Source organism: Drosophila virilis, chromosome 5 (genome assembly GCF_030788295.1).
Source record: "Drosophila virilis strain 15010-1051.87 chromosome 5, Dvir_AGI_RSII-ME, whole genome shotgun sequence".
Classification (NCBI taxonomy): domain Eukaryota; kingdom Metazoa; phylum Arthropoda; class Insecta; order Diptera; family Drosophilidae; genus Drosophila; species Drosophila virilis.
Genome location: NC_091547.1, coordinates 10,549,570 through 10,563,623, shown reverse-complemented (window position 1 = coordinate 10,563,623; position 14,054 = coordinate 10,549,570). Strand labels below are relative to the sequence as shown.

The 14,054-nt window shown below is 37.2% G+C and overlaps 1 protein-coding gene across 1 annotated transcript in view; it reads right to left on the bottom strand.

The window, feature by feature from the left end:
• The window catches only part of Epac (Exchange protein directly activated by cAMP), a 63,083-nt gene extending 52,491 nt beyond the window's left edge, over positions 1–10,592 (bottom strand). The window contains exons 1-4 of the mRNA XM_015173698.3: positions 10,274–10,592; positions 7,479–8,122; positions 2,066–2,208; positions 1,825–1,919 (exon numbers count right to left, since the gene is read on the bottom strand). Of these exons, the coding sequence (XP_015029184.1) occupies positions 1,825–1,919; positions 2,066–2,208; positions 7,479–7,513 (273 nt within the window). The 5' untranslated portion in view covers positions 7,514–8,122; positions 10,274–10,592. The remainder of the gene's footprint in view (positions 1–1,824; positions 1,920–2,065; positions 2,209–7,478; positions 8,123–10,273) is intronic.
• Between the last annotated feature and the right edge of the window lie 3,462 nt (positions 10,593–14,054).

The window sequence follows — 14,054 nt, the reverse complement described above, 5'->3', positions numbered from 1 at the left end:
TTATAAAGTGTCAAATACAGTTTCTTTCTGCTGCTCTTTCTTCGGTGGCCCGAAACATGGCCTAGAGGCTCTGTAAATATGCATAATTTATGGGCCTGTAATTGCGAGCGTTCGCCAGTGGCTAAATTTTTCTAATGTTTTTGCCTAAATAAATCAAGTGAGAAATTATGCAAATACGTGTAAAGAATTAGGTCATAAAACGCCTGCTCGGGGGATACTGATTGTAGGCTGTTTAGTACAGGCTGAGGTTTATTTTGGAAGCTTTCCATATTGTGTTTTATTTATTCTTGAAAATGGAAAAGTCAAATAAGCGCTCCGATTTAATCCAATTAATTTTTACGAGTTTGCGGCTTCATATTTTATGCATAAGCACTGTGCGGTCTTAGCCCCAGGTCTGAGGATTAATTGGGCTGTTAGTTTTTAATTAAATGTCTGCATTTTGAGACATCATTATTTAAATTAAAATGCTTATTGAGATTGAAAAAGAAATATTAAAACCCCGTTTGCCTTGGCTGAATTCCGAAAATAGTTTAAAATTTAAATAGAATAAATATTAAAACAAAATTGGTTTCAACTCTTTATATTAAAACATTAGGCCCAGGCCTCGAACGAGCTAATAAAGTATTTAAAAACGAAAAGGTTCGCAAATGTCAGCATTACAATATTATTGAAATAACAAAATATATTTACATTAAAATAATAAAGTATTATAGTATTAAATAGTTAAATGGCAAATTAAACAAAACCTTTACAGAGTAAATTTAACTTAAAATTTTCAAATATTAAGATCAATTCCAATCTCTGTTGGATCCGAATATCAAAAAACTTTAAATAGCTTACGAATAATTCTCAGATGTGGCTATACACTCTGCAAACAATTTCTAAAATTTCATAAAATTCATAACATACTCAAAACTGTTTGCTTAAATTAGTTTACCTCACTTTCGGACTGATGACAACCGCAGCGCTGATTAGCTTAGAGCTCGTGTTACCAGCAAACGTCCTTCATGGTCCACTTGCACATAATTCTCAAATTTCTAGGCTACACACCCATACACAAAGAAATACACATACACACACACGAGCAGTTAGTTTGCTTGGCTTGGCCATGCGCCCATTTCAATTAGCCGACACCTTTTTGGAGGGGACGTACTCTAGTACCCATGCAAAAAAAAAAAACCATGCACTCGTTCGGCTACAGAGAGCTAGCAAAACGGCATCGACAGCCTGTAAAAACGACTGGCCAATATCCGTGCGGAAATTAATGTGCTGTGGCTGTATGCGGCCAGGACAATAGTATAAAAGTGAAATGAGAAAAAAAAAGGAAAGAAAGAAATTGTGAGCATTGTTATGGCGCATGCCAAGTATCTGCATGCATAAAGCCCTGTCAGCAGTTTCGGCAGGCTCTGCTGCCACATCAGATAAAAGGCCAACCAGCAGGGGCATAAACCGCAGTCCAAAGCCCAAAGCCCACACAGCACCAGCAACCACATAACCCATTTGGCAATCGTATCGACATATTGAACAGGCTAGAGCCTCAGTGCCAGCCCCAGCCTCAGAGCTCGCTGCCATTGCCAGTTTATTCATGAATAACCATTTTTTGCGCCGCTTGACTGTGAGCCTGCAGCTCGTATCCCCCCGATATAATCGCCATCAATTATATTGTTCAAACCATGCATTGTTTTCACATGACATGACAGCAGTTGCGCTTGTAAAGCGCTTGACAATGTCTGACACTATGCCACATATGTTTGTATGTACCTACATGGATATGAGCATGTATGCTCCATGTATATATTTCATATTTTATGTGGGTGCACTCACCTTTCCATCGGCATCGGAATGCGCGTGGTATCGCACCTCTAATGAACCGCCCAGCACCGCATACCAAAAACGTCCTTGTTCCCCGGCGCGAAAAACTGCACGCAAAAAAATGTAAAGGCAAAAGAACAACAAAATGAATGAAATTTGTATTATAATAAAATATGTAATTCGAGTATAAAACATGGCCATTAAATATGTATCGTTCGGCATAGTGCATAATTAATATTAAAATGCCACTTACGTGTAACGCCCTTCTCCAAGTCCTCGTAGAAGCCGCACATGGCCAACTGCTGCAGGGCTGACCCTGGCAGGCGACACAGCGGCTCCACGCGACGCAAACGACAGGATATTAGTTCCACATCACGTAGGTTACGATCACAAGGACTGCAAGAAAATAGTGCGTCATATAAGCAGAAAACAAATTTAAGTCAACCTCAAAAGCAACTAAATTTCATTTTTCATTTATTTTTGTGCACTTTTTCAATGAACAAGAACTGAATGCTGCCAGTCGATATAATCCTTAATAATGCCATTCGTGAGAGTTATTTATGCCTGAACAAAAAATATTTTTGAAGTTGATTCTATTTTAAAACAAACATATATATTTGTAATTTGTAATTTGTTTTCTTAGTTAGTTCTTAGTTTCCCACGTATTGGTAACATCTTATATATTCCGTACAATTTCTAAACTCCTCGCACTTTATGTCATATAATAATTGCTTTAACCACTGTCGAATTGCCGAATGGAGTAGTGAACCGTTACATTTCCATTTCATTTTCCAATTATTTTATTTCCTTTGTTAACATTGCAAGAATTTTCTTTAATTGTTGTAATTCAAATGCAATTAATAGATTATTGTTTCTTGTTTCTTTTCCAAAAAATGTCTATTTCTTCCATTCCTAATTCCACTCGATTCGTTCAATTTAAAAATTCTACCCTAATATACACAAGTAATTTTTAGAATATACTATTAAAGTATTTCGGAATTTTGTGAAGCTCTCAAAGTAAATTGGAAAGTGGATCAATCACAGCAGGGTCTGCGCGTTCGCACAATAGAACCTAATAAAAGTAAAAATATAAAAAATTACAAAGCCCATAAGGCATGCGAATGAGTTTGAGTATTTGCAGTTTTTAAATGAGTGCTATTCACAGAACCGTTGTTGTATTTGTTTTTTAGCTGCGCACAGACAAGGCCAGCACGCAGCGATAAAGGAAAATATGAAAAAATGCCATCGAGTGATATGCAAATGGAAATGGAAATGCTAAATAAAAAAGAAACAGAAAAATACAACAAAGCTGAAATTAAAAATTTGAATGCCATTTGGACATGCCTTGTGCTCGAATTAAATATGCAAATACAACTTTCGTGTTCTCTCTCTTCTTTAATATCTTTATTTTTAACATAATAAAAATGCATAAATAAATACTTTAAGAACAGCCACCTAGCCGGAAACGGAAGCTCTTGCTAAAGGCAGAAGAAAAAGTGAAAGGCGAACAGAGCCGAGCCAGAAACTAATTGCCAAGCATTCAACTTTGGACAAGTTTTTATTCGCTTGTTGTTTTTTTTTTTTACTGCTGCTTTTTGGCTTCCTTCAATTCTCTCTAAGGAATAGCCGCTGTGCTGCTACAGCTCGTGGCTGGGCCGGTTGCACGCCAGCACGGAATCATATATCTAAAGTTCTGGCTGGACACTTGCTCCACTGGGAGAAGCCACAGTGCAGCCTTTTCGACAGCCGCCTTAAGTAGCGCTCACTAAAAGCAGAACGACTCTCAAAATCATAAGGACACTAGCCGAAAATATGATTTCGTCATTTGGATGTTTAAAAATATCGCATTTAAACGAGTTTTTTAAAATTTGTAAGCATCACTTAACAGCTTCAATTAGTTGAGTAAAATGAATTTCAAAGCACCTTAAGGATATTTTTTATTGAAGCTCGGTTCGATAGGTTTATAAAATTGAATTATCCTTCTGTCTCTCTCTTTGTTTCTCTTGTCTTCACTTATAAACAGAGCTTTAAAAGCACTTGAATGCCTTCTATAAGCTTTTCTTTGGAATATTATATGAATATACTACAGCTACACTTATAAAGTGCAGCTTTAACTTAACATTAAAGCTCCATTTTGAACTTGAAGCTAAACTGTTGAGAAGTTCACAAAATCATTTCACATAATAATGTTCACTGGTAATAATGTTCAGCTCTATTAAAACTACATTAAAGCTCCTCACAGAGCTTAAAGCTAAACTTGACGCTAAAAACTTCAGGCATTCACAAACTTAATTTCATCTCTGGCATAAATTTAATTTAAAGTTAAAGTGCTGCTTTCAGCTAATGCTATTTGTTTTGTGCTTTTTCAGAGCTCAGCTGCGCTTGCTTAATATGGAAAATGTATGAAACCGTAAAAGAACAGGCTGACAGGCACTCAAGTTAACTAAAATCGTTGTGTTTTTTGGTTAATTAAAAATGCCATAAAATAGGCGGATGCAAACCAGAGAAATTTTGCTCTAAATCAAAATCAACAAAGCTGCTTTCACTGAGTGTGCCCCAGCTCTGTGTATGTGTGTGTGTGTAAGTGTATTGTGTGTGTGAGTGTATTGTGTGTGTGCCAGGACTCTACTTTAATAATGTTGTGTCTACTTTTGGCGCGTTGCGCTTAGCAACTTTTCCCGCTGCTGAAGGTGAGCTGTAGCTGTAGCCGAAGCTGTGGCTGGAGGTTGTCTCTGCCCGCACTCATACATAATTTATAGGCCATGTTGTGTATGGCCCCTCAGCGACTGGGTGTTGCTGGTTGTTGCTGTCGTTAACCAAACAGCGGCACGGCTAAGTGCCATGTCTGCCATATAATACTTATATGTGAGCAGGAAGAACGTAGCATTTTTTATGGGCCAAAACTGTTTAAGCTGGCACAGGCCGGAAGCGTGTCAGGTGGCACGCCCGCAGCTCTGCCTGCTCGCCTGTTGTTGTTTATTATAATAGCATTTTGTGGTTTTTGCCAAATGCAAAGCGGCCTTTTTATAATTGTCCTGTGTGAGCCGAAAAATAAATAAACCTGCTCGACTTGCATAAAATGAATTCAAATTTAAATACACACGAAGCTTTCACATAGCAGCAGCAGCAGCACACGTGGCGTATGCTAAATATGCGTCAACACGAGCTCGCAAGGCTACAACCGAGGGCACTGGCCAAGCATCATCAATATCAATTGCTAGGCAACTTGGCTGCTTTTCTGCTGGCTCTCAAGCCATCCCGATTGCTCTCGAGCTGTGCCGCCTTTAACCTGCTCGGATCGCACTTGATAAGCCGCATTACCGCATTACGAGCTGAAAGATTTGCCTTCGTGACTTTGGAAAAGTTGCCATTAATTTGGCCCCTAAATTAAATCATTTATTCTGTGGCAATTGCTGTGCGACAATTTTGGCACTCTGACATTGCTTTATTGCCAGTCGTTACTTGGCTAAAATGCAAATTAAGTTGGCAAACGAACAAAGTGCATTCAATTTCGCATAAAATTCCAATAAAAACTCGTGTGTTTATACCCTGTACTGCAGTAAGGGGTAAAGTGAAATCGACTATGACATTTATATATTTATCTCTATGGATAAAACTGTTTGGCCTGACTAACTAAATGACTGACTGACTGACCGACTGATTGGTGATCAATTTGTCGGTTTCCTGAAAAAAACTGAACAGCTCGTACTTATGTGAAAGGTTTTGATTTATGCGATTTAAACAGGCCTACAATGATATATACTACAATCTACACATTGATATTTCAAATTGTTTTCTAGATATTTTGACAAAACATTTAGTTCATATCGTAGCATTTAATTTAGTAGGTAACACTTAGTCGATCACTGCCCACTCCCAGCTCTGTGATCTGCCTTGAGCCATAACCGTACGTACTTATTGTTTTACTCAGCATGCAAATAAAAAATTCAACAAAAAAGTGAGCTAAACAAATGCGAGAAACACAAATATTTGCTCGAAATACAGGAACCGTCACAAAGCAAATAGTTTGATGAATGTGTGTGTGATCTGTATGTGTGTGAGTGTGTGTGTGGCACGTGTGTGCGTGAGTGCTAGCTTAGAACCCTTTGCTCTTGACCTTTTTACGCTGACCCTGTATGTTGAATTTTGGCAGGTTTCTATGCACGATACGCTGTTCATTTAAGCCGCCGCCGGGCAAGCTCTGATTGATTGTGTGGGCGTGGCAGCCGTTACACCCTTGACAGACTTTTATTGCAGCTATTTTTGGGACGAAGCTCAGCTGAAATTCAAGTAGCGGCAGCTGCCTCAAAACAGTCGACCCGAAACGTTTTGCCACTTGAGATAATGAGGCTTTCTTTGCTTTAAAGAGCCACGAAGAAAGTATTGTAAATTTTCAATTTTATTTTTATACACATTTTGCTCCTTTATTTGGTCTGGTAATGAGCACAAGTTGCGCTTGAATGCGGCCCTTGAAAATTCAATCTCTCGAATTTTGGTTCGTTCTATGCGCCAGCTCTCAATTGTTGCTGCTTCAGTGCGCTAATCAACTGGAAAGGAGCAAAGCAGGTCCTTGCCCCAGGCTGTGAGTGGGTGAAGCACTTCAAAAAGTGACCAACAGCTTTGTAATTGCATTCGGCCAAGAATGAAACTTAAAATGCCATTGTAATTTAATAATCCGTATAATTTGTAGCCAGTCGTGTCATGCATTTGGATTAAGATTTGCCTGTTGCTGCTGCTGCTGTTGCCCCTACTGCCTGCCTGCCTGCCTGGCTAAAGGACAATTTAATGGTGGACACAGCTGTTGCCTTTTGACAGATGAATGTTGAGCATGATATAAACATTTTAAATGTAACACACGGATTTCTCTTGCTCTCTGAATGATGGCGGGCACGACCGGGTGGAGCAAACATCATTTGTTGTACAAGAAGAAAATTCTGTGGAAATTTCAACATGAGCTGACAAATTGAAGTGTTCTTTTTGAACACATGAATTTTAAATTTTAATTAAATTAATTTCGTTCAAACTTGAAAATAGCGTATGTGGTGTCTGCATTATTTATTTGTTGATCATATTTCACGCTCTGCTGCAACTTGAATAAAAAGTTTTTAACTTTTTGAAAAAGTGCTTCAAAAAGTGTGATAAAAATACAACTTTTTGTGGTAGTTGAATATTTTTTCTTATGCTCTAAGTTAGTTAAACAGATAAATTGAACGTTTCTTACGACAAAAAAAAAAATGATATGCTTGATACTTTGAATATTTAAGGTTGATAGCTAGCTTCCAAAATTGCATAAATATCTTTGTTTCATAGCGCGTTTCTATGCGATTTTCATAAATTTGAGTAATTATTGCTTATTATTTTCAATAGAAACTGTCTCGCCATCAAAGTTTACATTCTCTTGACTGTCTATCCTCCCAATTTGGAGCCCTTATCGCTCCCTCCCTTTCTCCCTTTTCCCCACTCTTTTATTTTCTTACTTTCTCATTCTCTCTTGGCTGAGTGCCTGCCGCTCCATTTAACGCGAATAACAGATGCTTGCAAACGGAAATCTAGCCTAAAAAATTTCCATATACTTTTTCCTCGAAAAGTTGAACTTGAAATTTTGTTGTGCAAGAAAACTTTTATTGTACAAAAATGTAGATTAAACTTAAGGCTTTTTTACTCACCGCTTGTCCATAGCTGTTATCCATTCCATCGCCATGTCGATATATTAATGTTTTATTTTATTTAATTTTATAAATGTAAACTATGAATTTCTTTATTATTTATAATTTTGATTAGGGCGTTAGTTTTGCGGCTTCGATTTATTTGGTTTTTCTTAAATCTTGAACTTAAAAAAATGCTTGAGCAAGCCACAACTTCTTATTTCGATTAACACAAATGCAAAGATCTCAAAATGTTTATCCTTGGCCAAAAAGCTGTTAAATTGTTGTTGTGAAATAAATGTTGCATCTCAAAGCTGAAGGCAAAAGAAAACGCCGCGAAAATCTGTTGCCCTGCTTGGTGGAAGCTGATTGTAAACACTTTGCACTCGATGTGGATTTCAATTTATAATTCCTTTGAATGTTGCAGGCAACAGAATGTTAAACATTGTTGTTGTTGCAAAAAGTATTTGAAGATGAGATGAAAACCAAAAGATGCAACCGAAAGATACAGATACAATTTACAGTTTAAATAAATTGAATTTTATGTTTTGAATTTGTTACGTTTTGGCTGCTTTCTTTTCGTTGTACGTTGGCCATTTTATGAGTTGGCTTAAACCCGCAGCATTAACATGGCTCTGACTGGCATTCCGCTCGCCGCGCTGCAGCTGTAAACAAAATTTTGAACAAATTAAGTAAGAAGTTATTTAGCTCTGGCAACAAAGTCATTTAGAAGGCTTTACAAATAATAAAACTATATTACCAGACAGTCTAAAAAGGAGCTATTGCACGAAAAGGGCTTCCTTTTTAAGGCCCAGCTAGAAATGTATTTTGTAGTTGTTTAGCTGGCAACAAATGAAAACCAAACTAATGCGTATTGTTATTGTTGTTTATTTACAGGACTCAAAGGGTTGTATGTGTGTGCGTGGGTATGTTTGCTAATGGGCCTTGTTGCCCACTGCTGACAGCTGAACAGAAGGCTTAATGCATGTTGGACCTAAACAAAGCAAATGCTGTGCATAGAATGTCAATGTATGTGTCTGGAAATGTGAGTGGGAGCTTGAGTGTAAGTATGAGTGCATGTCATCACAACTGTGCGAACATGTATAGAATTATTTAACAATAAAAAAAAACGTGCTGACGTACAATATGACGTCGACGTATACGTAATATTGCATATTAAATAACAAACGTAATACAAGCTGTGTGGATATGAAAAACTGTACAGCTAATCTACAATAGCTAAGCGCAATACTGAAGACTTCCCCTTCCAAAACTAGCATGACAATTCAGTTATTCAATCATTTAATATTGGCATCAATTTCATACCAGCTCTAGATCAAGAGATTAGCAGTGCGAGGTTATTTAACATTTTTAAATCTATTTTTCTGATAAAAAAAATTAATAATAAACAATAGAAACGATCAACTGAAAAGTAATGCCTGCACCTGCATTACTCTTTAAACTATCGTTAATATTTATGAGAATAGTTTTAAAATCTTTAATTTTGTCAGCGTTTACTAATGGACAAACGTTCAGCATCCTTTTTTTTATACAAAATTTTAAATCTTAGTTAAGTTATATAAACGAATATATATATGTTTGTCCAGACTGACTAACTGAATGATTGACTTATTGCGGCCCAAGCCGAAAGAGCTAGTTATTTGTCGGGAATTGAATTTAATTTGATTATTTTTGATTATAAATTATTTATAAAAAAAAGTAGTTACCATAAGAGTTACTTTGCAATTTGTTCTAACACATACAATATTATTCAAGTTACATTTTTCCACGAAGTCTGCCAATTCAAAGCCCATTCATCAGTTCATAACTGGCAAGCAAGGACTATAAATTCCCATTCAGCTCAATTTATGTTCTGTTTAATAACTTGATAAGTTAACTGCGTATTTAGTTTTCATTTGTTAAATGTGTTCGATATCAGCTCCGAGAAAAGTCCAACTATTGCCTCGATTACGCTAATCTAGTTTCCATTCACTAATCGACAATCTAATGCGCCGTTGCGTATGCAACAAAAAGCTTAACTTTGTGTGGTTATGACAATTGGGTTTGTATCACATGACAATTTGTGAAGAACTATTGTATGTGCGTATATCGAGTTGCTATTGTTATCTCTGCTAACACAGCTTATCAGTGGCCAGAATGAGTGTGTGTGCGTGTGTGTGTGTGTGGATATCACATGATAAGGCTCTTATCAATCGTGTTCTGTGCATGGTTCGAAACGCTAACAGACACAAAAAAAACTATAGCAATGGCTGACATGCTGTTGAAGGATTTGTTTTGGGTTAGTTTTCGTGTGATTCGTCAGTGGAAAATGCAATTAGTGCGTTGAGCAACATCTGTTTTAACAGATGTAACTTGCACTTCATGTTTTTCCAGCAAAGTTGCAGCTAACAACTTTGTTTAATTAAACTTTCAAGTGGAGAACTGCAGACAGCTTCCAACCAATTAAACAGGCAAGAAATCGAAGCAAAAACGTTAAGAAGTTTGCAAGAGCCTGAATCAGGAAATAGCTCGATCTGGTATCTGTTGTACTGGAAAGGGGATAATCAGCAACTAATCAAATAAAGGCAATATGAATATTTTTACAACACATGACTGTAATCTGATATACCTGGTCAACTATAAAATACGCCTCTAAATATAATGTGTTTCTGTGCCAATAAAATGGTTAATGGGCTTTGCCTAGCTATCCAAGTAGTTAATCATAAAAAAAGTGCGTGCAGAGTATATATTAAATTTTATATATATATTTATCAGTATAACAATAATTAATCCATCTATAAGCGACGCTTCTTTACCAGATATTTTAACAGTTTTCTGTTCTTATTGAACTCAATTTTTGCGAACGTTCGTTGGGCTCGAGAGCTGGCGACGAACTAATCAACTAGCAACAGGAAATTCAACACGCGTTTCGTACTTTTATTATTTTATTTAATTAATTATTAACACATTTTCTATAAGCACTTTCAATTTGATTGGCAAGTGCGTTTTGAAAATTGTATTTTATATTTTTTAGAAAATTTGCAGCTTTTTGTAATCATTTGGAAAATTTGTATGCTTTATTTCAGAAACGTTTTCCGTTGAGTTTCTCGCAAGCGCTCGCACGTCCGTTACGTTCTTTAGTCGCGTCGCAACTGTTTTGGACCGTGTGCTCGGCAGAGACGAGCCACGAGGCACGAGCCAATCGCTCAATTCACCACCGTTTCGGCTGGCAGAAGAAGAGATGGAAAACAAAGTAGTAGTAGTATAAGAAGAAGAAGAAGCATCTGGCCAGGCATCCTGCGCCTCGCAGGTGAGTTTTTTTACTGCTGACAGCTGGGCAGCGTCTGGTGGCGGGAGGTATGGGGTGTTCTTTTGGGTGGTGAAAATTACTCATCGTGATGACTGCAGTGTTGACTGCTGCGGTGCGCATTTTGGTCGCCCTCTTCTTGTTGTTCTGTGTGTGCGTGTGTTTGTATGTGTGTGTGTGTGTGCTGGTTTTTATTTTGGCGCGTTTTTAGCAACAAGTTTGACAGTCGCCACAGTGGCTCGAAACCCATTTAGCTGACGCATAATATTTAATAAAATTTCAAGTGCAAAAAGCGGGTTTAAGCTGCGGTTGGTTTAAAATCACCTGCATCAAATTTTATTGTGGGAAAATATTTTATTGCAGGTTCATTATAGATATGATATAGGATAAAACAATTTTAAGAAAAATATTGGAATACTAAAAGTCTGTTTGATTGCTGCCTAAAGAGTCTGAAAACAAGGCTACTAATAATTCAGATATTATTTCGGATTCTTATTTGAACAGATCCTTTTAATATGTACATAAATACGTATATATATGAGCTAATCATTATTTAATTCCTCTTCTTCTAAATCGTATAAAAAGATATCATATGTTTCCTTTAGTATAGTAAATATAGTCAAATGTACACGTGAACATTAGAACATTAAATATTTTTTCAGTTATTCAGCTATTCACAATCCTAAATTGCAAGTGTAATTTTGCTATAAGATTATTAATTAGCAAAAAATAACAGAAAGAAAAGTATTGAATTTTACTTAAATTAATCATATGGCAACTCGTTTTATCTAAATTGTATTTCGACAACAGCCATGAATAACTCACAAGTCCGTCTGCTTCTTGTTTTCAGTTGAACAATCTGAAATTAAAGTTAATTAACATTTATTTATGCTTATTAAGCAAAGCAAACTTGTGTTCGTTCACGCGAAAACTTTCGCTGGCAGCATGTTGCTGAAACATTCGCTTGTTTCTCCCTCCCCCTGCACCCCTCTCACGCTCGCTGCGCCTGCCCTGCTGACGCTCTCTGCAACAAACTGTTGAGCGCTCAGTTGGTGAGTCGACGCATTGGCGCAACACTTCAACAGTTGCCTGTCTGCTTGCCCCTGCCAAGCTACCAGCACCGTCAGCCTGCCACCCACTCACATATCCGCTTTCCTTGCCAATCCACACAACTACCCAAACCCCCTGCCCCCGCCCATGCCAGTTAACTTGAATTGCATCAAATGGAAACGCGCTACAAAACAATCAATGTGTCAATTAAAATATGCACAACAACAACAACAACAGCAGCAGCTGTAAAAGAATATTGTGTGTCTTTTATAAGCTCACACTTCTTGATCCATTTGGCAAAAACTGCCGTCAGTTCTTGAGAGCCGAAACTGGACTCATCCATGTGCGTGTCCCAAAAGGTGCGAACAGAAATGCAAAGTTAACGTTTTGTTTGGTGGCCACATTTTGCGGCTGCGGTTGCTGCAACAAAATTTGTGGCACTCACGAGTGCCTTTATTTCCGCATGAATCATTTGGCGCTGTGCGTATAAATTCTTTGTTTTTATTATTATTATTTTTTCCTTTGGTTTCCCTCTCGCACTTTACGCTCGTAGGCAGCTTTTTTTGTGGTGCGTGTCCTATAGCATTTTTTATGAGCTGTCGTCGTCTGGCCCTCGATGGCCCCTACACGACGCGTTGTCAGGCATTTCGGCAGCCGTCAGCTTTAACAATGAAATTCCAAGCATTTGATGGGTCCCTGAAATTCTGGCCTCTTGAATTGTGTTCTTTGGGCTTGCATTCAAGTTAGAAGGATCAGCATAGACGATGATATTGTTTGTCTGTCTGCGTTAATTATGATAAATGTGCTAGTAATAAACCTAACTGTGCGAGTCGCTGTCATAAGGCCACAATGTGTTTGCCAGCTGCCCGTCTGAGCCAACTTCCGTGGCACGTTAATGCATTTTCTTGTTGTGAAAACTGTGCTAATGGCATTTCCTGTACAGCTTGCCATTAGCACACTAAATGACGTTAGTTATTGTTGTTGTTGTTGTTGTTGTTCTTACTGCACATTGCTATCGCATGACATTGTTGCCGTGGCTGTCGAGCTGCAGTTGCTGTGTACGTGTCCAGGTGTAAGCAGTCCTGCACAGCTTGGCAAAGTAGTCAATCGATGAGTCAGTTGGACAGCGCACGTGTCCATAGCCTGATTGCCAGCTGATGTCATACTGTAAGTGTGTATGTGCGTGTAGGCCATAACACCTTACTCCATGCTAGTTGCATTAACGCTTATTCAATCAACGTTTAACGCAAATTGCCTCTTAAACTGAGACCAAAATATCTATATGTGTGAATATGCGAATTATGGCCATGTAATTTGATTAGGCCATAATCGAGCAGTCGCAATACAGTCGCACACCCACGCATATAATAGGAACATTGTTCATGCCAATTACACACCGATAACAACAGCTACGGCTACAACAACAACAAGAACAACAAAATCAACAACATGTACAACATGTGGCAGCATAATGAAGCATGCTCTAAAAATAAATCCATCTGCAGCGTGCTACGTTGCCCGCAGACATTTTTACATTTTTTCCATAGCATACTTTTGCGCGCTGCGTAAAATTCTTGCTTGCTTTTATTCAATTTGAGCTGCGCAAATATTTAAATAAATTAAAAACTATAGCTGTAGAAACATATTTAAAAAAAAAATTAAATACATTTAATATCCCGACAGTTTAATTGAATATTTATGTTATTACAAGTAAGAACGGAAGGCACAAGTATTTGCTGTTATTTAAAGCTGCAAAGTCAACGCCATAAACTATAAATAAATAAGGAACGAGTATAAATATATAATGCATCATTTCGATACATTAAAACACGTTTGTTTAATCGATTTTGCGAGTGTTAAATAATTGATTTGTGGTGGGAAATAATTGTTCAAATTAGTTATTGAAAATAATTGAAAGTGGAGGAAATTAAATGCCTTTAATAAAACAATAAATTTATTTGTATATTAACTATTTTTTGTATTAACTATTTGTGGAAGTTACCTTGAAATAAGTGGGGGGTGGTGCAAAACCGTGTAAATAAACTGTACAAAAACAAATGTTAAGAGACACGAAAACAGTATTCATTTTTTTATGCTCTTGTTTGTTTTTGTTTTGTTTTACATCAACTTGTAACCTCTAGTCGATAAAAAACTCCTTGTTGTTTGTTGTTTGTTGTTTGCCTAGCAATGTATTCAATTTCACTTTAATAAACTTTATAAATATTTATATTTATTAATTT